The sequence below is a fragment of the Phalacrocorax carbo genome, chromosome 2 (genome assembly GCF_963921805.1).
Source record: "Phalacrocorax carbo chromosome 2, bPhaCar2.1, whole genome shotgun sequence".
In the NCBI taxonomy this organism is placed as follows: Eukaryota; Metazoa; Chordata; class Aves; order Suliformes; family Phalacrocoracidae; genus Phalacrocorax; species Phalacrocorax carbo.
Window position 1 is genome coordinate 18,423,447 of NC_087514.1, and position 23,687 is coordinate 18,447,133.

The following is a 23,687-nucleotide window of genomic DNA, read 5'->3' on the forward strand; positions in this document are numbered from 1 at the left end:
TCAGCTTGAGATTTGCTAACTCTTTCAGGATTATAACATCAATATCTTAACTGCTAGTCATACACTTTGATTTTAAGAGCTCTTCTTTGCTGTTACTTTCTGTAAGAGATAGAAAAGAAATGGGACTGTATTAGGTGTGGTGAATGAAAAATAGAATTTCAAGTGTTTTTATTACATGTAAAGGCATTAATCTAGCATTTTCTGAGATTTCTATGAATCTGAAAACTAGGCTGCTAGATTAGCACAAATCATCTTGTCTAATTAGTCCTGCTGAGTCCTGCTGAGCAACAAAATGTCAGCCTGAAGTATGTCTTTATTTTCTAGACCAAAGGCATCTTGTCTGAATAGTGCTTACATTGTATGTAGGTATGTCAATGTTTTTGGAGTTAGACTGAGAATCTCAAAATTTAGGTGCTGCTTTATACAGACTGTAGGAGTGCTTTATTACTCTTTAGAATCTGATAACCAAAAATTACAGTGTCTTCAAGTTTTGCTTTCAGTGCAAGATTTTTACCTGGAATTACTGCTGACAGGAATAGTAATCGGGTGGGGGTGGGGGTGGTGTGTGTGTGTGTTTGAACAATGCAACAGCTTAGTACTTACACAGAGCCTGCAAGATTTTCTTATCTTCTAGAAAATGAAAGAAGAAAAATGTAATTAATTGATAACTTCTGAGGGTATTTATTTTCAAGACAGACATTACTTCAGATTTTATTTCTACTGATTTTGTTTCTAAAATGTTGTCACTCTGTATTTATGGAAATAAGCTGATCTTTAAAGGAAATAAGACAGATCTTTTAAACTCAGGAAAATCTTGTCAGTCACATGAAAAGAAACAGTTGGTTCTAGATTTTTTTACCAATCTCTTTGTTTCACAGTGCTCTGTCCAGCCAATGAAATGCGTCTGGATTCAACAGGAGTAATACTGAGCCCTGGATATCCTGACAGCTACCCAAATCTCCAGATGTGTGCATGGACCATTACTGTGGAAAAGGGTTATAATATCAGCATGTTCTTTGAATTCTTCCAGACAGAAAAGGAATTTGATATACTAGAGGTGTTTGATGGTAACTATAGGATGCACAACTTTGGATGATACTTTTTCCATATATATATATATATATATTTTTACATTGCATCTGTGTAATTACTATTGTTTATGCATACCAGAATTTGTCAGTATAAAAATCTTAAATAATCAATTATTTGGATTTGTTGTGCTAAAAATAACTGTTGGATTACTGTGTTTCAAAGTTGTACTGCATTGACTATGTTTAGAAATTATTTTGTTGCTGAACAAATACGTACTCTCTAGTAATTTCATGTAATTTCACTTCCATTTTTAATTCAGATTAATTTACCATTTGCTTGGTAGATGTTTTCTATATATATTAATTCTATGCATATAATTAATTGTATGTTATTTGAAACTTTGTAACTTCTATGTTTTGTTTTCGTTTTTCTTTTTTTCCTGTGTCAAGGACCAAACAGTCATAGCCCATTGCTCATTTCTCTCAGTGGAGACTATTCATCTTCTCTAAATATAACCAGCAATGGCCATGAAGTATTTCTCCGGTGGTCAGCAGATCATGGCACCAATAAAAAGGGTTTCAGGATAAGATATATAGGTACGTAAACCAGTCTTTCTTTATTGTGTATAAAATTTCAAATTTCAATATGGAACATATTTATTTATGTGAAAAGGGTAATGTAAGCTTGGTTTTGTAACATTAATTGCCCAGACTGAAATAAAATCCAATCTGTTTTATATATGAACTTGATGATACTGATCTTGTGAGGAAAAAAACCCCACAGATCCTGAGTAGGATATGTGAAACACATGTGCTCCATAAGCTAATGTTTCACTCACAGGACTTTAAAATGGCATAAGCCAGTACTAAAGACGAAAGAAGCAGCTTCTCCCTCCCATCTTTTATGTGCACTCATGTGCCTCTGTTCTTCATACTGGACCTTTATGCAATCCATCATTAACACTTTTGGTGGGACAGAGTAAGAGGTGTCAACAAGATAGGAGTGAGCAGCTACAAGGTGGAAAAATATGAGTCTGTAAATGTTTGAACTCTAATTTATGGTTCAACAGAAGCAGCAAAACGCACTAGAAGAGATCAATTAGTATGTCAAAAAAGCCAACATTTTGTGTGTTATTAATTCAAACAATTTATGAATAGTGCATGAGGATGATACTTAACAAAGACTGAATTTTGTATAATTGTTTTTATGGAATTATTATATAATATCAATTTTTAGAGCATAATAATATTCATTAATCAAGCTGAAGTAGATCTGTTGCAATTTACAGCAATTACACAAAATCTGTATTTGATTTTTTTTATCATGACCAAAGACTTGGAATACACAGAATAAGGGGTACTGGGGATAGTATCTGCAAACACTGGAGAAGTTATTGGTATAAACCAATTTCACTTTACAAAGTGGAGAAAGCAATAGAAAATAAATATAAAATTCTTCTTTCTGATTCCCCCCCCCCCCCCCCCCCATTCAATTATTGGCTAATTCACTATGGCAGAAAAATAATTAGGCTCATGATAGTCTGTAAAATAATATTAGTGTCATCTTTCACTTAGGAGAGGATAGTTGTCTCAGAGGTAAAATGTTTATTGTATAGCTAGATAAAATTCACTGTTGGCTAAACACAGAATATTATATTATAACAATTTTCATTGTCTGTAGTACCTGTTGGATACGTTAAAAGTAAAAGAAGAGAAAGTTCTTAAAACTCTTTCCCTACTGACAGCAAGAGAACTACTGAGAGGTAGCCAGGAAATATTTACTAGCTATCTGTAACATTCAGAAAATACCAGTATATTTTCTTATACACCAAAGAATTAGAGGTGTCTGTATCTTTGGTTCTTCCAAGGGCATAAGTCAGGAGCAATTTAATGTGAGGAAGAAAATATTCTCGTAGTATGCACTCTGAAAGATATGGCAGTTCTTCTTATTCTTCTGCTTGCTTTAATAAAGAGTAAACAAACAGCCATGTGACTCCTTCCTGATCAGAGGAAGCCTTTGCCTGAGAAAACTATTGACCCAAAGTAAGTCACGGGACATGGAAATGCTTAAAGAACAAGTGAAGCGGCACTTTTATATTTGCCTTGAGAAAATGGATATCAATAGTTACCAACATTTCTTCAAAGCATGAAGGAAGCACTTGGAAACAAACTTCCAACTTAATTTTCTTTCCTACAAAATTGGAAAAATGGCTATCTTGACTCAATAGTCTTGGCTCATCCTTGAACCAAATCAATGAGAGACCAAGTTAAATTCTTAAACAGACAACATTTGTCTTAACATGGCTACCAGGTTATAAGTCCCTTCTGGTCCACTCCTTTGGCAAGGAAGCCAAAACCAAGCGACTTTGTGCTCATGGACTTGATGAACAAAGGAGTTAAAAGAAATATAAGCATAATGATATATAATAATAAACAATCTTTAATGTCAGAGACACTTAAAGTACATAAATCCTTTCATAGTATAACAACTATATCTCTTGAAGATCTTTTTGCTCTCATAAAGATTTCTGGGTTTTTTTTCATAGTATCTAAATAAGAAGACTTCTGTAGGACTTTCTGTATTCTAAAAAAGTATATTTGCTTTTGCCATGGAATTATGGTGACACAAATATGATAAAAATCTATTTTGGATTTGCTGGTTCACTTCAATTCATCATATCACAGAACTTGAATGAAATAAATTATTAGGACCAGAAGGAAAAGATTAGTTGAAAATAATTATGTGCAGTATGCTCTTGATATTTTCTTTTAAAAAAAGATTGTATACTACTGAAATTTATACAATTGCAATAAATTTCATAATGAACTAAAATTCTGTAGCTTACTTTATTTAAAAAAGAAGATGGTGAAAAGAGAACTAGTTATAGAAGTGATCTATCACTACATTTCCTTTGAGGCTACAAAAACCTGAAGCCCTTATAAATCCCTATTCTTTTATCTTTACACTTAGTGAATTTGCTTGATGCATGCATGATCAGGATACAAAAGACAACAACTTTTAGTGACATTTTCTCAGCTTGTTATCAGACGTGCACTGAATTCAACAAGAATCTTTCAAGAATTGTCATCTGGATTCTAAACGCATCTTTTATTTATTCAATATTTATGTTTAAAGCTCTCTACTGCAGTACTCCAGAGTCACCTCCACATGGTTTCATTGTCAGTCAGACAGGTGGACAGCTCAACAGTATGGTTCGCTGGGCTTGCGATCGAGGTTTTCGGCTCATTGGGAAAAGTACTGCTGTATGCAGGAAGTCTCCGTACGGTTATTACTCATGGGATGTTCCAGTCCCAGCTTGTCAAGGTAAATTCTTTAATTATAAAACAATATAACCTAAGGAACTTTCTTTTTCCTTTTCAAATGTAAGCAATCAGTCTACTGACTTAAAATGAATAGAAGGTAATCATTTAATGGACATGCCTCTGTACCAAAATTTTTCTATGTATTAAAACATACAAAAATATTTTTAAGAAACAATATTTCAATAGAATTTGCTAAGACTTGCAGATACTAAAAACGAGCTACATCTCTGTGAGGGGAAAAAAACCCACAAATTTTAAATGTGAAATTATTCAAAAAGATCATTTAAAGCTGAGTAGTTAGTGAAGTTCATTTCTCATGAACGAAGAAGTATATAAAAAAAACCAGAAAGACCTGAAACTTGCTACATTTCCAAGAACAGGGAAAAGGACCAAAAAAGCATTGCCCATGATGCTATTTTACTCTTTCATGTTTTAAATTCAAATTTAAAAGATAATTCACCGAGTTAACTGTATATTTAGTTTCTTTTGCCTTGTAAAAGCAAATGATGTTCTACTTAACAGTGAAAAGGAACTGGTTATTTAATACCCATCACAATGGTATTCTAATTCTTCCTTTCCTGAAAAGAATGTTATTGTTCTGATAACTTACGTATGTCACTCTTTGGTGAACTATGATAATGATTTTTTTTCCATTAAAATTTGCAGGTGTGTTTATTCAAAACATGTACATTTTGTTCCTGTTGACCAGTAGAGCTGAATGCTATAGGAAAGTTCCATGTTAATTTCCCATTAGGTTTTTTTGACAAAACTCCTTGAACTGTATGTTTCTAAAGGAAAACTACCTAACCTTTGTCAAAGGTGAAACAACTTCACTTTCAAAGTTTTTTGATAAATTTCTATTAATAAACAGTGTGACAGTTTTTTTAAAAACTGAAAGCCCTCAAAAACAAAAAAAAGGTACAGGCAATGCATTTGCTACATATCATTCTTTAGCTCTTTTCTTCTCATCAGTTTTCTAAGGACTGCCTTCATGACAGTTATTTGTATAAATTGATCAGACTGTTAATTAGATTTATCAAATAACATGTAATTAAAAAAAAACCAAACAAACCAAACAACTTACCAAATTCAAATAGCTCATACAGAGTAGAGTACAGTAATGGAAATAGTTGCAATACACAGATAATACTTTAGGAACAAGTGGACTTAAATTCTTAGTAATCTCATGGTGTCTGATCAAGTACAAAGACTCTTGGTACCAACTGTTAGCATATGGAATATTATTTAATGTATATATTAGGTGAATAGTTAATTATAATTATGCATTTAATGAGGGCTAGTTTTGATACATGATATGAACTTTAGTCAATTCTTCCTGCAAGTCCTTTTGCATGGAAGGTGGTTTGTGGCCATGATATGTAGTTGCAACTCACAACAGCAAACTTCAGATTCAACCTAAAGACACATTATTACTGCAAAAACTCTAAGAAATAAGCAGCTTCCATACATCAGTCATACATCTAAGCTTACTGTTGTTTTATTGAGGTGAAAATTATTCCCCATACCCAGATGATACAGAATATTTATGATATGATCTCTTGTATCAAAAGGTTGAGAGCACCATCAGTAAATATCCTCCATGTTCTTTCACAGAGGATATTTGCAAGACACAAGGGCTTTGCCATTTCGAGTACTGTTGAGCAGTACAGCTTCAGCACAAAGTACCTCTAACTCTTTTAAATATGGGCCAATGGCTTTTAGAACTTGATGATATAGAGGATGAATATTGCTTTAACAACTATTATAATTGTGAGTCAGATTTTACCAACTCTTTTGCCAGGTGATATCAGATGATAATGTCACAGTCTTACCTTCTACTTTACATGCATTAACATTTATAGCATACCTAGCAAAGCCATTTTAATCAATTCTTTTACAGATCTGAATGTAGGATTGCCACAAATGATCATTTAACACAGAAAAAGATTAGGCCTTTTTTTTTTACATAGCAGTGCATGAAAAAAAAAAAAATCTGTAATTTCTTTAAAAACAATCCATCTCATTTTAGTCTATTTGTTTTCTGTCTCCTAAATGATTACCAGCCAAATTACAGTAATAGTTACTGGCATCATCCTGTAGGAAATGAGAAATCTACGGCCTCATAATTTATGAATTCTTTAGTGATGCCTCTGCAGTCAGCACAGGTAGTGGTTTGTGGTTGTTTGGGGTTTTTTTTAGCAATACTAAGTCCATTTCCTGGCAAATGTTTTTTACTGCCTTCAGAATATTTCATGACTGTATGTAAACTAATGCTTTCTCTTTACATTTTTCATTTTGTATCTGTACCATTATTATAATTTCTAAATCCTCTCCGATAACTAATGAATGCCAGTAGCCTTTTCCACTACAGCTTTTTTTTTTCCAAGTTCATGAGTAACATCTGAGCAATTTTTAATGTTCTCATTCTTATACCTATATGAATAAAATCTTGATCTCTGAACCTCTAAATAGATAATACCAGCCATTCTTCAAATTTTGTACTACAGGACTGACAGAACCTGAAAAATCCAGATACACACTTTAACCTTGGATGGAAGATTTTTTACATTATTTATAGAACTAAACATATCTCAGTAGAAGAGACTCAATGCAGTAGTAAGTAGTCAAAAAGAAATGCCTCAAGCCAGACTACAGCAATTACTTGAAACCTGTTTCACAGTTAATACAAAAGCACCCTTCCTCTGTCATGAAAAGATGTAAAAGGAAACTGCTTCAAAATCTAATATTGTAGTAGTATAATGGTAACAATAATACAAATTAATTACAAACTTTTACTGTTCTAAATTTTAGATATTAACTATTCTGTTTAAGAGAAATGCATTAAATGAATCATACTGTGAAGGTGGTGTCATCCATGTGTCCATCTTAGTTTTAATGATATTAAGCCTCTGACCACAAGTCAATAAAAGATTCCTATGATTAACTAAATTATGAAGCCTGGTAACAATAAACTTTTGAAAGAACAAATAGGTTTGCAATGAACTACCTGAATACAAGAATTAACATGAATTCATATGAATGGTTGAATATTTACAATTGAACATAGATCTTAGACGATTCAAAGTGTTTTAAAACATTAGTTTTTCTCCCAGCTATTTTTATGTATTTTTATCCCAGCATTACATGATCCTTGGGTTTAATCATGAGATATTTCTCTTGCAAATAAACATTGCCTCACACAGACCTCATCAGAAATCGGTATTAATATTTTATAATATCATATATGAGTAACAGGCAAATGTTTTTACAGGAATTCTAGGTAGAGCTGTTAAGTAAGTAAAAGTTAAAATGTAACACTGTATCCAGAAGAATTATATTATACTAAAGCATTAAAAAAAAAAAAAAAAAGGAAAAGGAAAAGAATACCAAGAATACCTGCTTAGGTATGATGCTTCATGAGTTACAATTTTCTCAGAAATTAAGCTAAAGTACATATATAGTGGTCTGGAACAAATCTCTGATGTGTAAAGCATAAAGCATAATACCTTCTACCTTTACATTTTTTTAGACATGGCTATATGTTTGAGATAGTCATATTCATATACATTGGAACAATTAATATAGCTATGTGTAAGATAAGTCAGTCTTGTATTTATTCAAAATATGATTCTGTTTATTTCCAAATGCATGGCTGTACTGGGACATGTGTGAAAACTCAATTAATAACTTATTAAATGCCAAATAAATAGTTGGCATCCTTTAAAGTGATTTGTAAGTCAATATACAGGAAATATAACTTTAATAAAATTCCTTAATACTTTAGAAGTTGCATGTCCATGTAGTAAAGTTCAGAGGAGTATGTCATGGAATAGTTTTCTGTGACACTGAAGTAGTCTTGCCTATATTTGTAGTGCTCCTGATAAATGTTATCAGCTCTAGACTGATGTCTGCCGTGATACTACTTTTTTATTTTACCCTATCCCTGAGACGTAAGAGGCAGCTACATCTGCTAAGTGTTGTTCTTAAGTGAGGCTGAGCAAATCCAAGGATTGGAGGTCCTTAATAGGGTGAAGAGTCTGATTTCTGTTTGGGAAATTGTCATCACAGAAACTTTCAGTAGCACCTTAACATTTAGTGAAGGGTATTTAAGAACTTCATCCTGGTCTAATAATAGCTTCTGAAATTTCAGATAAGTCTTTAAAATGTGCTGGTGGGCCCTGAGAGCTAATAAAGTTAAGGTGTTCAAAGGGCTGTATAAATATATCTTTAGAATTGGAACTGTGTCCTGAAGTTTGTGAACAAAGAATAGATTTTAATGTTCCAGTTACGATTATAGTTATAGTGTTGATTTGCAATACTGTTCAAGCTGACATATAATGACCAAACATTTCTGTGATAGACCTGATATTTGCCATTTTTTCCCTGTCAAGTTGTCAGATGTGGCAATAACTTGTCTTGATCTTTTGTAATTTTTTTCCCTTAACTAAAAGCTATATTTCTGTGCAAGTTTCCACATACGTAAAATTCAGCTCATAACTGAATATAACTGCTGTAAACAAAAAATGTCATTGAGTGATTCCTTGGGAGCTCTGTTGTTTATATAAAAGGCTCTTATCAAGCATTTGGTGTGCTGGGATGAAACTTGTTCCTTAAAATTTAAAATTAAGGGAAAGAGATATTTTTCTTGTGCCACAAGATTAATTCTGTTAACATCGATAATATGACTCAAAATTTATCAAGTCACTAATAGAGATTTTTGCATACTGAAGGAGTAATTAGTCTCAATGGTAGATATAAGGCATCTCAGGTTGTATCTACAAAATATGTGATATATATTTTGCTGATTGCTAAAAGAAACAATTTGCAGTATGTGAACAAGCAGTGCTGTAGTATTTGTTGGTGCTCAGGATTGTAAGCAACAGTTGTTAACGTGTTACAAGTCTTTTGGGGGTAGATATTAGATTTTATACCCTTCTGAATGCTGTCCCTGATGTAACTGGAAATGGATTTGGTTCTGCAACTCCATTATTGTCTGAAACTTCTTTTTATCATTAATGTGGTTTTGAAGGAAGAGGTTAGCTTGGCCAGATATGTGATAAAGAGCGTTATTTGATTATGCCTTGGTTACACCAGCTTTTGGTTATCCTCCTCTTTGCACAGACAGATCTACTTAATATTTCCTGCTGCAGTCCAAGCTATTGATGAATTTCATATATAATAAACACCAACATGATCCTATGGTTTCATTTTAGTGTCATGGAGGCTCAGTTTTTATCTTCAGTGATATCAGGTGGAATAGCTGATAGGTGAACAGCTTTGTCAGATGTTTAGTAAGTGGAAGATGGACCTCCTGTTTTAGTTAACTTGTTGCTTTTTATCCATCTGGGATCATGTCCTCATACCCTCTGGAAGATGGAATTCAATGTCTCTCTTCGGGCCTTCAGTGTCTCCTAATTACTGTTTTATTATTTTTTTCTAAAAGTGTGTTTGTCTCTAGTTGCCAGAAGATAGATGTTTTTATAGGTGCCCAGATGAGATGTGAGCAAATTAATAATAGTTTTCTGTGATCTTTTCAGTATAGTGTGTCCCTTTTTTATAAAATTTAAATGTGATATGCAGTTTCTTTTTATAGCAATTCAAACATATTTTAACATTGATCCTGTCACCTCTATTCTGCAAGTTGTGATATTACTAGTGCTTTCCCTGTGTTTAAGCCGTGACTATTAGCTTTGGTACAGTGCCAAACTGTTCATATATTGCTTATGAAACAGATCTGTCTTATGTCAGATCGGCTCACAATAAGTGCAAAAATAGATTAATCTTTTTTATCAAGTATTTATACACAGTCTGAGAGGCTTAACTTTTCATATCTCTATGTTGGCAGGATGGGTGGTCTCTTAGGGTTCAATATTCCACTTCAAAGTAAAGTACTTAAGTGCCTAAGCTCTACATTTTTTTGGATCTGGCCTTCAATAGATGTATGTTTGTAAAATGTGGAAAAGATTTAGAGAATCACAGAATGGTAGGGGTTGGAAGGGACCTCTGGAGATTGTCTTGTCCAACCCCCCTGCTGGAGCAGGCACACCCAGAGCAGGGGGCACAGGACCGTGTCCAGGCAGGGTTTGAATGTCCCCAGGGAAGGAGACTCCACACCCTCCCTGGGCAGCCTGTTCCACTGCTCTGGCACCCTCACAGGAAAGAAGATTTTCCTCATATTGAGGTGGAACTTCCTGTGTTCCAACCTGAGACCATTGCCCCTTGTCCTGTCATTGGGCACCACTGAAAAGAGTCCAGTCCCACCCTCTTGACACCCACCCTTCAGATATTTATAGGTATTGATGAGATCTCCCCTCAGCCTTCTCCAGGCTGAACAAATCCAAGTGTCTCAGCCTTTCCTCATAAGAGAGATGCTCCAGTCCCCTTAGATTTGAATTTATTCCCAAAACAGACAGAGCCAGATCTTCTCTTGGCACTTTCTTTCTGCTTAGTCTTTCATTTTCTTTCTGCTTTTAGGAGGAAAAATAAAATGTTGCATGTTAATTTTAGTGCTTTTCCATAGGTCACAGAGTACCCCCAGTGGAAGAAACCTGAAGTACAAACCAGATTCCTAATGTCTCAGACTGGTACTTTATTCATTCAACCCTGCTGATCATATTTTTTTCCAGATATACGCTATTGCCTCTTCTTTGATTATCTTCTGCATTTCAAATGGATAGCTGCAGAGTTATGAACCATTGTTCTTATTCTTATCCTTCTCCATCAAAATACAAAAACTTTCTGAGATTTAATTCCCTAAAATTTTAAGGGACTTTATTTGTAGGCTTAAAACAGACATTAATGAGTTAAAAATACATTCTTTAAGAATTTAAGACTGTTGATGTTACAATTCATAAGCCCTTTGAGATGAGTGGAAGCTCATAGTGAAGAATATATAAAATAACTATGTCTTTCTCTTTACTCAGCAATATCTTGTGGAATTCCTAAAGCTCCATTAAATGGCGGGATTTTAACCACAGATTACTTAGTTGGCACTCGTGTTACTTATTTTTGTAATGATGGATACAGACTATCAGCCAAGGAACTTACTACTGCAGTCTGCCAGCCGGATGGTACCTGGAGCAATCATAACAAAACACCTCGCTGTGTAGGTAAGTAACATGTAAAAGCTCTCCAGTGAGTAAGCACCTGGCTGTACATTTTGATTTTTTATCCAAGGTGCAAATCTTCACATTATCTAAACTTTTAGCTTCAGGTTACTTTAATCTATGAATAATTGCTGGTATTAAATTATTGTGAAATGTATATTTGAAATGTATATAGCTGAGATATATATTGAAACATTCTCTTGCAGCAGCAGAAATAGACTAGAGATTATAGAATACATTCAAACTGATAATTAATTTGCAGCTAAACTAAATTTAATTGTTGCAGAGGTTTATGCAAGTCCCATGTCTTCAGTGAGACCTGCCTTGTTCATATACTGTTAACAAACCCTATTTCCTATCCAGTATTGCAAAGTCTCTGGTACTGTGGGATACTTGTTTGAAACTGCTGCTTATTATTTATATTCAGCCCATCATTATGATTCTATACTATCTAAACTCGGGGGAACATCACTGAAGAGAAAAAGCATGTTCAGTCCCAAAGAGAGGTGGATACCATCAGAGTTATAAATGGGGTATGAAAACCCAGGTGATCATAAGACTGATACAGAAACGTCATTGCCTAATGGACATTAAGATTTGGGTTATCTCACCCAATTAATTCTGAAAAGGAAAGAAAACATACCCTAGAATAATTTTCAAGGATTTCCCCTTTTTTTTTGTAGTTTTTTTTCTTTATTTTCTTCTTGTAAATTGCATTCCCTCCTGACTTGTCCTCTATCTAAAGAAACAATCCAGATGAAGAGAAAGTAAGTAGTATCCAGCAAAAAAATTTCCTCTGTGCCTTTTGATCATGGAAAAAAATAGTTATATTATAGTTATATATCTTGGATATAGATATTATTTTATCTTTCACCAATGTGCAGCCTCTCTAAATGAGTCTTTAAGACCTTTTAGAATTTACCTGGGTAGAAAAATAATTCCTATATTGAAATGTAGCTAACATTTTGGTAAAGATTCTGAGGCCTGATGCAAAGTGTTGCAGGAGTTCCATGACTATCAACCTACATTTAATTCAGCCATGGTGTAGGTTCTATCTACACCAATTGCATAGCTTTGCATACACAGTTACTGCTCTGTCTGGGCCATTGATAATTATTAATTAAAAGGATAGAACTCATACCCAGCTGCCCACACAGGCAATTTCAGATACAGCCTTACTTTTCACACATTATGTCACTGTGTTCAAAATATATTTCTGAATTAGTAATGGTATAGATTTCCCTAAATTGCCTGTACTAAGCCACAAATAACTCTGTGTTTTTGTTATTCTGGAAGTTGTTACATGTCCAAGCATCAATTCCTTTACACTGGAACATGGAAGATGGAGAATAGTGAATGGGTCACATTATGAGTATAAAACAAAAGTAGTTTTCAGCTGCGATCCAGGGTATTATGGTTTGGGACCAGCATCTATCGAGTGTCTTGCTAATGGCACCTGGAGTTGGAGAAATGAGCGGCCTTACTGCCAAAGTGAGTACATGTCCTATCTGCATCTGCTGTACAGACTTCAGATAAAAATATTTTATTTGGCTGAATTAGAAATTAACTAATTAAATATTGGAATCAGTGAATTAGGAAAATATTACCTGGCTGGAATTCATGGGTATCCTAAAAGCTATTATTTATAAATACATGTTTAGTGACAAGGAAATATCTGTAAACATACTTCAGGATTTTAAAGGTCCCTAAATCTATAAAGGTACAAATAAGTAATATTATTCTAGGTCAAGAATGCTGTATAGTCTAAAAAAAATGCAAAAACTTTGTATGCTGTCTGCACACTTGATGTATAAAATAATCTCTCCTTTCAGCTGGTTACCATATAGTGTGCAAGTCCACATCATACCACCTGGTATCCTGATAACCTGCAAGAGCTACTTTAAAAAAATAAAAAAAAGTAATGAATATTTAGATACTTTAAAGAAGCTAAATGTGTGGCTACAGTTATGCTACTCTCCCCCACCCCTCTGAAAAGCAGGTTTCTTTATGTATTTAAATTTAGACATCTGTTTTCGAACAGGTGGGCAGTTTGGGGTATAATTTGAAGCCCCAAAATTCTTCCTCTTTGTGAATCACCATATGGTGTACACCCTGATAGAATTGGGTATGACTGTGGTTTTGGTGCATGTAGCTAAACTGTGCGTAGCTGCATGTATGTGTATAAATCCACACATATCTAAAATGCAGGGGAAAAAAAGTGTAGATAAACCAGATAACTGTGGTTTAGAATATTTTTAGAATTTATTCACAATTTATTTGAAAATAATATAAGAGGGAGCTGAAAAATACAATTCCAAGGACAGATTAATTGTATTAGAAATTAACCTTAAGTCTGAGTTCTTTATAACCGACTGGATATTTCATTTATAATTTAGAGGCTTTTTAATAGTTAATTGCAGTATTTCACTTCTTCTAGTGTTAGAGATATTGTGTATATGTCTGTATCTATATACCTCTCTGTGTATATAGATATTTTACATACCATATAGCTATTTGTAACCATTTTAATGTAAAAGACAAACATTTTTTACTGTTTGGGGAAGGTTTTTTTGCAATATTACCACCTACCTTTTTTTTTTTTTAGCATGAAGTTTACTAGCTGCTTTCAACCTTTGATAATCCACCACCTTGTTTACTAATAGTAAAGTTCTTTTTACTAATTCTTTAAAGCAAAAATATTATTTTGAATCAAAAGATGTTTTGAATTGTAAATAAAAAGCAAGGAATTCCATGCACATTGTTCATTCATTATAACAACATGATGTGTGAATGATAGGGCAGCATTTCATTATGAACTGGAAGATAAAAATGACATCTTTCCAAAGAAACACAAAAATAATTTTTTAAAAGGCAACAATTGTGATATTCCAATATTAAGAAAAAGTCATTGGTAAAACCAAAGTAATTAAATAGCAATTAATTTTCTGTTTGGTGGGTTTTTTTAACTTTACAGGGACAATTTCAATTGGTGTGTGTCCCTCTCTTTCTTAAGGATTATTTCTGGGGAAGTAATACTCTTTGTATGCAGAGTTTTAAATCTATTTTTTCTACAGAGTGAAATACTTCAAGTTCTTAAATGTATTTTTCTGTTTGACTGATTGATAAGTATTACTGGTTGATAAGTATTATTGTATGTGTGTATGTGATACTCAGCTGTACATTTTTGTTTTGTTTTGGTTGTGCCGTAAAGTTATTTCTTGTGGAGAACTTCCAACACCTCCAAATGGGAATAAGATTGGAACTCAAGTCACATATGGATCTACAGCTATATTTACTTGTGACTCAGGATACATGCTAGTAGGCTCTGCCGTGAGGGAATGTCTGTCTTCTGGACTCTGGAGTGGAATTGAGACCAGATGTTTAGGTATGGATACTACTGTCATGGCTTATCTATTTTCTTTCTCTCTAGCAGTCAAAAGTAAGCAAAGTGAATCAGCTTGTCTCTTCCTGTTAGCACAGACATTGAAGAGAGTTCTGCGTTTTAAAAATGTGTGTGGCTGGATTGTTTTTCTCATCAAATTATAACTATGATTACCTTTCCACAGATTGAATCTCTTTTTCAATATCTTCCCAACATACAAAACCTGTGTCACTGGACTGCTGCATATATCTCTAAAGTACATAAACAGCAAGGCTGACTGATTCCAGATGTGTCAGCTTTAGTACATATCCTCAGTAAAATATCTGCATAATAGGCCTGAATTCAGTGGTTACCTTATAGAATTAATCTGCACACTTGCAAATGATACAGGAAAAAAAAATGTTTGTGGAAACTTTGACAGGAACATTGCAGACATTCTGAGAGAAAATCACTATCCAGACACTACAGAACTTGACACACTTTAATTGTACATATTCAGGCATCTTCACTTATTTAAAATAATCAGGCACCAGTCCCTGAATCTTTTTTGAATAAAATGAACATGTGATCTCAGTGAAACAATTTCAGAGCTTCTTTTTAATTTCTTATTATCACATGTACCTTGATCTGAGTTATTGTGTTAACTGTAGAGACATAGATTTTAACTCTATATGCAATTAGCATTTTAGTTTCAGTTGAAATCCAAGCTATAATTATGTTCTGGTTTTATAATGCAATATGAAAGCCATATTTTACCTTGTCATTTGTGGGGGCATGAGAATATAAAATAATATCCATAAACCGAGACTTTCAGAAGAAGCTGAACTACTATATTCATTAAATATAGGGGTTTGTGGAAATACCTCTTTATGCAGATTGTCATTTAAGTTTTTAGGCTACTCTCCATCCCAAATAATTTTCCTTCTGTAATACAACATTATTTGATGCCAATCTTCACTTAAGCTTAATTTGAATGACTTATAAATGAGCAAAACTGTTGTTTATCAGTCTACAGGTCTGAAGCTGGACCGTTTCCTGACATATAGCTGAGGGGAACAGGGAGGCCTTCTTCATGTTGTACTTTTACAATGAAAACCATTTAACGGCGGGGGAAAAAAAAGACCTTCATGTTTGATTTTCTTTTTTTCTCTAAGGTTACAGCTGTTGAAGTTTGGAGAAATGTGAAAATATTCATCAGAGAAATATTAATCTAAACCCAATCAAATTGTCTGCTATTTGTGAATAGCACCTTGGAAAAATACTTACATTTAAGAAGTTTGTCAAAATAACTTTATTACAAGTTAAGATCAACACAGAATGAATTGAACTTCTACATTTTCCTATAGAAATAAAATATAAGCTTAATAACTGTAATAGGTTCCACAATCTTTACTTGAACCTTAAAGGAAGACCACGAAGTAATCAATTTTCAGAAGAAACAAAACTTTTTTCCTTATCAGAAGAGATTCATTATTGTTAAGATAGTATACTATAATGTCCACTAACAATAAAGTTAATATGTTAAAAGAACTATATGACTACAGGGAAAAACAGTAATCTAAAGGATACTTTTTGTGTTAGATGAGTAGGGCTACAGTAAATCTTCAAACATGCCTTCAAAGATTTAATGATGGCAAATTGTTGAAGAGAGAATGAATAAAATTTTTACTTACAGATGTAGAATGTAGTATACATCATATATAGCATATAAAAAAGCATGTATAGCTTGTTTAAAAAAAAAAAAAAAGCTAGTGACAGGGCAAATTTATAGAAGGGAGAGAGTAATGGTTATCATAATTGCTCTTGCAGCAACACTGCCTGCTGTGCTACACCACTGTGCAGGAATGAGCTTTCTAGAAAGACTCAGACTAACTCAGTTCAGTTCTTGTCTCTTCAACAAGTAAGTTGAGACTTAAAATAGAGGGATAGGTTCTACTAGTGACAAACGGGAAGTCAGAAATTTGTTTAAGAAGGTTGATTGTGAAAATGTCAGAAGGTGGAGGAAATAAAAGAAATGAGAGAGTGTGGGAGAAAGGAGATAAAGAAGCAGGAAGATCTACAGAGCTGATATAGTAATGATCTGAGAAATACATTTTTGTGCAACTTATGAATAAATTCTGATATTTATTTTTAATCACTGAAAAATAGTAAGAAAAAAAAATAAATTTCACTTTCTACTTCTAAAGAACCTAAAGTGTATTTTAATTTTAAGCATTGAAGATGTCCTTAAGATTACACTTAGGTAACATTAATTAAATCCTACAGGATAAAATAATATCCTTTTCCAAGTACTTTGTTTAAAAATACAAGTTATTATTTCAAAAGTGCTACTTAAATAATTTAATTTAATAATAGTGTTAATCAATTTAATTTTCATTCCTGTTATGTTTAATTTGAAAAAAATTAAGATGGAATAAATAAGAATATAAGTATCAGCAACAGAACCTAGAAATAGTTTGTGTTGAACCTAATTAGATATAGAAGAGAACTCGAAATGTAAGTAAGCTTTAAATCAACAAAAATATTTACTAAAAACCAAATTTTATTACAACACAAATAAAATTCCATTACATTGTAGACATTAGTGCATTATTTTAATGACAGCTGTAATACTGTCAGAATACGTTGGTAGTTTTCACCCCCTTTTTTTGTCTTTCTTTTTCCCTTCCTCCCTCATTAATTTTATTTTTATTACATTATATTACATATTTATTTATTTTATTTTATTATTATATTAGTTTTTATTACAAAGAGAAAGTACTTTATGGCTATTGAATCTTAGGAGACAGTAGATGGCAAAGAGAATTGGAACATTTAACACAATTGGCGTCCTTTCTGAACCTCACTATTTTTTTGTTTCCAGAATACCTATATAACAATGTAGTACTGTGTGAGTAATCATATTAATGTAATGAACTTGGTTGAATCTTTCACAGAATGCAGTGGGAAATTGAGTTCTGGATCAGTAGTCTTGTTCTCCATAGCGGGTGAACAGAAACAATGTTCAAATGGAAAAAAAATAAAGAAAGAAAAAAACCAACATATCGCACCTGAAGTAATTCTGTTGTGGAAGTCTTAAAAACAAATAACTGTTTCACAATATTTTATGGTGAAAACATAAGAAAAATGTCACTTTAGTCTTTTAAAATAAAGCAACAGTCCAAGAAAAAGAACATGACTGCTGTGTCTCCAAGATTTCAGACTGCCTTTCACAATTTATTGTGCTTGATCTCTTTTTGCACTGAAAACATTAATTCAGTTTTTGGAGGAAATTCTGTGTAATAATTACTGGAGAAACATTCAGAAACATAGAATAGATTTCTACCGAATATCCTATTCATAAAAAGAGACTGATAAGTCTGTGTATTTTGTTATACGCTTCCCTTAGGGAAAAATATTTAAATATTTGATGAAGAAATTAATTGTTCTCTTTCTCTTTATATGAAAAATTACCGTATGTACATATTTATTTATGGAATTATTTTTATTTGCTTTAATTTACTGACATGAATAGAATTATCATTAAAACATATATTTTCATAACTATAAAAAAGTTTTGAGGTTTTTTATTTAATGATTTTAATGCCTATAATCAGCTTTATTAAACTGAGCATTTCCCAGAGCAGAAATATATAGGGTTTACTTGGTTAATTCCACAGTTCTTTCAGATTTTTTAACTAATATGTGAATGATGAATACAATTTCCCAACATTTCCTAGGGTTTCTTCCCTTTCTTCACTAGCACTATTTTCTGATTTTCTGACTTTTTATTGACTCGAATGAGAAGCACTATCAGAAGACCATTACATTTACAACGTCATGATTTGAGGATCAAGATGACTTTTTGGTTTTTTTTCCTTTGGCTAATGTGGCTTGGCAGGAGCACATACACATTTCCTGAAAGCAGCACAATTTTTAAAGTGACTGGATAGAAGTTGATATGGTGAAGATCAGTACATGCTTAAATAAGTTTTCTTGAGGTCATTTAATGTCTTTTTACTTGTTTCCTGTATTATTTTTGTTACCATTTCAGAAAACCTAGTTTAAAAAACCCAACAAAGAAAAGCTAAGAAACAAAAATACAGGAAGCTTTGAAAGGCTATTGGATCCAATTCTTAAAAGCAGCAGCTGTTTTCTTAGATTATTCCAAAGCATTCTCATTTCTTTCTAGGACCTTGCTCATTCTTAATGTAATGTACAAAGTTCTATGCTTTTCTTCGGTGTGTATTTAATTTTACTGAGTTTCTCTCAGTTGTGTTAGCTGCATGATTGAAAGGAATTTTAGAAGATGCTTAGACATCATATCAATGAAAATCATGGAAAACTTGGAAAAAAGATAATTTTCGACCAATTGTCAAACTCCTTAGAGAAAAGATATCTTATGCATGCTTTTCTTTTTTGTTGATTGGTAATCTTACTCCAGCTCTTCACATTTCTTTAAGTTCTGAATCCATTCTCAACTCAGCTGGACTACACTTAACCTTCATTTCTTAATTCCTTCTTTCTCAATTCCTTCTGGCATCTAAATATATTGATAAAACAGATCTGTTATATCCTCTCCCTTATTTACCAAAATTCATTGCTTCCTTTCCTACATATGTCCTAGGAAGAATCAGCAATTGCTGGAATGATAGATGTGTTCAGTTCTGCAACTTAGTATTACATCTGAAATAAAGATAAAAAATGAAATATGATTAAAGTTTGTAAGTCTGTAAAATCTCATATTTTGTTGTTAATCTTAATGTTATTAAATGACATTATATTTAGTACACTGGGAGAACGAAACACACCTTTATAAAATGCTAACTATCCATACGAATCGAAATGCGAAAATGAAGAATGTAGTTTACTTGATCAGTAAGACACATGGAGGTGTGTTTCCAATACGTGACTAATGCTAAATGAGTTTTCAGTAGACAGACAGGTAGTAGAAAAAAGCTAATTGGCTCAAAGTGAGCATTAAATGTCAGCATTTGTTCATACTCACCATACAATAGTATCAGTAATACCTTTCATCTCCTCTCCTAAGAGAAACAGTAAACCTCATGTACTGTGTCTTCGTCTGCATTAACAAATAATCCAGCAGAAAGGAGCAGATCATGAGACAATAATTGGTTCTGAATTCTCTAAATCTGTTTTACATATAGTTCATCAAATTTTCCTTGGGCATTATCTGGCCTAGTCTAGGGCTAAATGTCATCATTACTCATATGGTTCTAAGTTGTCAAAAGGACCTGTCAATAATTTTGACGCCTTTGCCTCTAAAAGGAGATAGGCCACTTGTTTTGTGTGCCTAGAGTTGAGCTGCTAGATGTGCTTCCTCTGAAAGGAAGCTAATTTGTTCATAGCAAAACCACCCAGCACAAAGAGTTACAAAGAGGATCTGAGACAAAATGCTAATGTAGACCCAACCTGTGACTTGGTAGCTGAGGAATTTTTACCCCATTTTCACTCAACTCTCTCTCCCTTTTTTCATACAAAAATACTAATTCCAAAGACTAACGAGTCATGGGTGACAGCCTGCTACTCACAAAGAAAATATGAAGTATGAGAAAAGAGTTTTCCAATAGTTCTGTACAGAGCAATGGTGTCAATGGGATAAAAAGAGTACTAGACATGCCTGCTGGGGCAGAGCACCTGTGTAAGCTGACAATTAAGAATATGCAGCTCATGAATCAATCAGTGCTGTGGAGAGTTGTGTGGGACTGGTAAGGATCTGCCATTTAGCACCTCTGGTTGATTCATAGCTGAAAGATAACATGATAAAGGCTGAAAAGGTTTTTTTTTTTTTCATAAAACCAGTTTATAAGATGTGTGTACATTAGTGCACGAAAGAACCATTCAGGTGTGGAGGTTAGATAATCAAATTAGAAGATATGAAGATATGTTAAATTTATGTATGTTTTGGTTCAATTAAATCAGGAATTGAAATACATACATCGTTATGTTATTTGCAATTTCTGATTTGGAAGAGCACGGTAGAACAGTAGAGCTGGAAAGTTATTTTTCAAATTTTTTTTTTGAGTGGAAGGTGTGCATACTCAGGAGTGAATGTACTTTTAAATTTCTGTCAGGTAATGACAAAGGAACCATAGTATTTATATTTTCCCAATCAGTTTTCAGTCACTGAAAGGTTTCTATGGCGATGTATCCTCTGAAGTGTAGCCTTTCTGCCACTATTTTCATTGTTAAAACTTTTGGAAGAACATGCAAGCAACTAACTTCATCGTCTTCACTGTTTTTAAACACCTTTTTCTAAACTCATGGTATTCCAAATAAAAGGGAATCTGTATCTCCAGTGATACTGAATTAATATATCTAGAATTAGCCATATGCTTCTCTTTGTTCTTCAATACCACTGCATAATAATAACAACTAGACTTTCTAAGGAGGTGTATGATGTTCATCTTTAAAGAATTATTCAGCTATTTCAAGGAATTCAGCTGAGAACTTCCCTCTGTGGGCCATGGATTAAAAAGATTTAAAAGAATCTCACTATTCATCCTGAACCGTTTTAGTACAGCTTGAACAGCTGGCAAGGTGAGCACATTCTAAAACTAGCAGGAGAAAGAACCTAAACCTTATTTTGTCCAGGTCTGTGCCAGAGTCATTTCAGTAGTGTGATTTGCTACAGAAGATACCATTGGTGAACAGAAGGATGTAAAAAAAGTAATAATCTTTATATAAAATGGAAGCCCTGTAGAGAAGAAAGAAATTCCAGTAAATAATTATTCCCTCCTCAGCTGAGGTCATCTTGACAGGTTAATTAACTTTGTTGAATAATAACCTAAATCTCTTTTTTCAATAATTTATTTATATGTAGATTTCTTTCACTACTATGCTCATGTTTGACATGACTGACAGCTAAAATAAGGATAGGGACATTTTTGCCATTTAATGTAAAGAGCGTCTATTCATTTATTCCTACACTTACATCTCAGAGAGTAACCTGCAGAAAAGAAACCTCATTTGCAGCTGAGGTTTCAGAGGTTCTGACATTAAGTAGTTATGCTCATTCTTTGTTGCTAGAGCTGGATTTCATGTCAAGTTAGGTAATATATTTGGTGCTCACACGTTATTAATATCCTCCATTCCTGATTTTTAACTAATTTTGTTTCTTAATAATAGTTCATGTAGTTATTCTTCTCAAGCTTTGCTAGACAGGAAATTGGGAATGTTATAGTGCTTATTTCCCCCCTCAAATCTAGTCATGAAAACCTTCACATTTAATCTATTTCTCTACAGCATTATAAATTACAGATTACATTAAGACCTAGGGGCCTCAACTGTATTCGTAGAACCGCTGTAGAGGTCTTTTATGTCCAAATCATAGAATAGATGGAACTACACCCAGTGTTATGATACAGAACTAAAATAAAGACATTGACAATGAACAAGGCTATTCTGAAAACAGTCTGGTTTAAAATAGTCTAAGATCCTAACTTCATGTGAAGTCAGCTATTTACTACTAGGGTGTTAGAATAATTTTTCCCCCAGTGATAGCAATTATGATAATCTAATTGTTGAAAATTATTGAATGGAGATTTTGCTTAACATATGCTAATTTTATTTCAGCTTTTCTTCTATCCATAACCCAGTTCTTAATGCAGTGCAGTAAATGTTCTATTTGTTATGTGTTTGTATTTGGCAGTGTACCATGCAAGGGTGTATATTCTTTTTCTCTCACTCATTCATTCTGGTAAACACAGACCAGACGTACAATATTATTCTTACTGCTTGAACTATTTCCTCTGTCCCATATATCCCACAAATCTTGCATGATTTTCAATTTTTTTTCAATTGCCTTTCAAGGTGACTACAACAGTTTTATATTTGCTTGTAATTGGTCTTAAAATCAGAATATTACTTTGGGGATAAAAAAGTGCTGTTCTGTTAGATAATAACAACACTGTTAAGTGTTTTATCCATGGTAAGTAAATATTCAATGACTACTGGCTGTTTAAACAGGAGTGTAAATTGATAATAGAATCAGTATTTCTTAAATGTTTTCTCAACTATTTTCAAAATAAATTTCTTGGCAAACAAGAAAAATAGAAGAAACAGGAGACAATGTGTTGCTCAGTATTTGAACCTTTGTCTCCCAGCAGTACTTTTATTTTTTTCTCAGCAGTCCTTTGCTTTCTACTTCATTATCTTTTTGCATCTGTTTTCAGTTTTCTGCCATGTTTTTTCTGGCAGGTTTTGTTTGTATTTACAGAGAGGTCTCTTAATGTGATACCCACTTTGCAGTATTTGCATTCAGTCCCTAGTGAAAACATTCCACCTGCAGAGCTTAGCTCCTGAGCAGTTTTGTATCTGGATTGCATTCAGGAGGAATAATTTAGTGATCTCATTGCAAAAGGCAGTCAACCACACCTTATGGTTATATTGAATGAAGGCTAGTTATTACAGCAGTCAGTTTTATCATTTTATTCAGTTTCATTATACCAAATTTCACAGCAAAACTGTTCCTCTTAAATAATGATTCGATTGGGATAAGTATGACATTTCTCAGATGAGAACAGATTTAAAATTATGACCCTTTGTGGCTTTGCATTCTTTTTTGTTTATACCAGTGTGACAAAACTGACATCAATTACATGTAGATTTTATATATATATATATATATATATAAATACAAGTAAAGGAGTGGGAAAAGTTTTCAGGGATACAACCATGAGATAAAGTGAGGAATAGGGTTGAACTTTGATGCCATTACACAATTAGTGTGTCTCATTCAGAAACAAAGGCAGTTTCTCAGAAAACTACACATGTGCAGTATTTGTTTTTCTCAGACTACCAAAGAATCAGCAGTAATCTGGAGGCTTTGAAAAATTTGCACCA

At 33.2% G+C, this 23,687-nt stretch overlaps 1 protein-coding gene across 1 annotated transcript in view; it reads left to right on the forward strand.

Annotated features, from left to right (window-relative positions):
• The window catches only part of CSMD3 (CUB and Sushi multiple domains 3), a 669,880-nt gene that overhangs the window by 571,078 nt on the left and 75,115 nt on the right, over window positions 1-23,687 (forward strand). Inside the window, exons 50-55 of the mRNA XM_064441769.1 lie at window positions 879-1,067; window positions 1,482-1,628; window positions 4,168-4,356; window positions 11,279-11,464; window positions 12,758-12,952; window positions 14,673-14,846. Of these exons, the coding sequence (XP_064297839.1) occupies window positions 879-1,067; window positions 1,482-1,628; window positions 4,168-4,356; window positions 11,279-11,464; window positions 12,758-12,952; window positions 14,673-14,846 (1,080 nt within the window). The remainder of the gene's footprint in view (window positions 1-878; window positions 1,068-1,481; window positions 1,629-4,167; window positions 4,357-11,278; window positions 11,465-12,757; window positions 12,953-14,672; window positions 14,847-23,687) is intronic.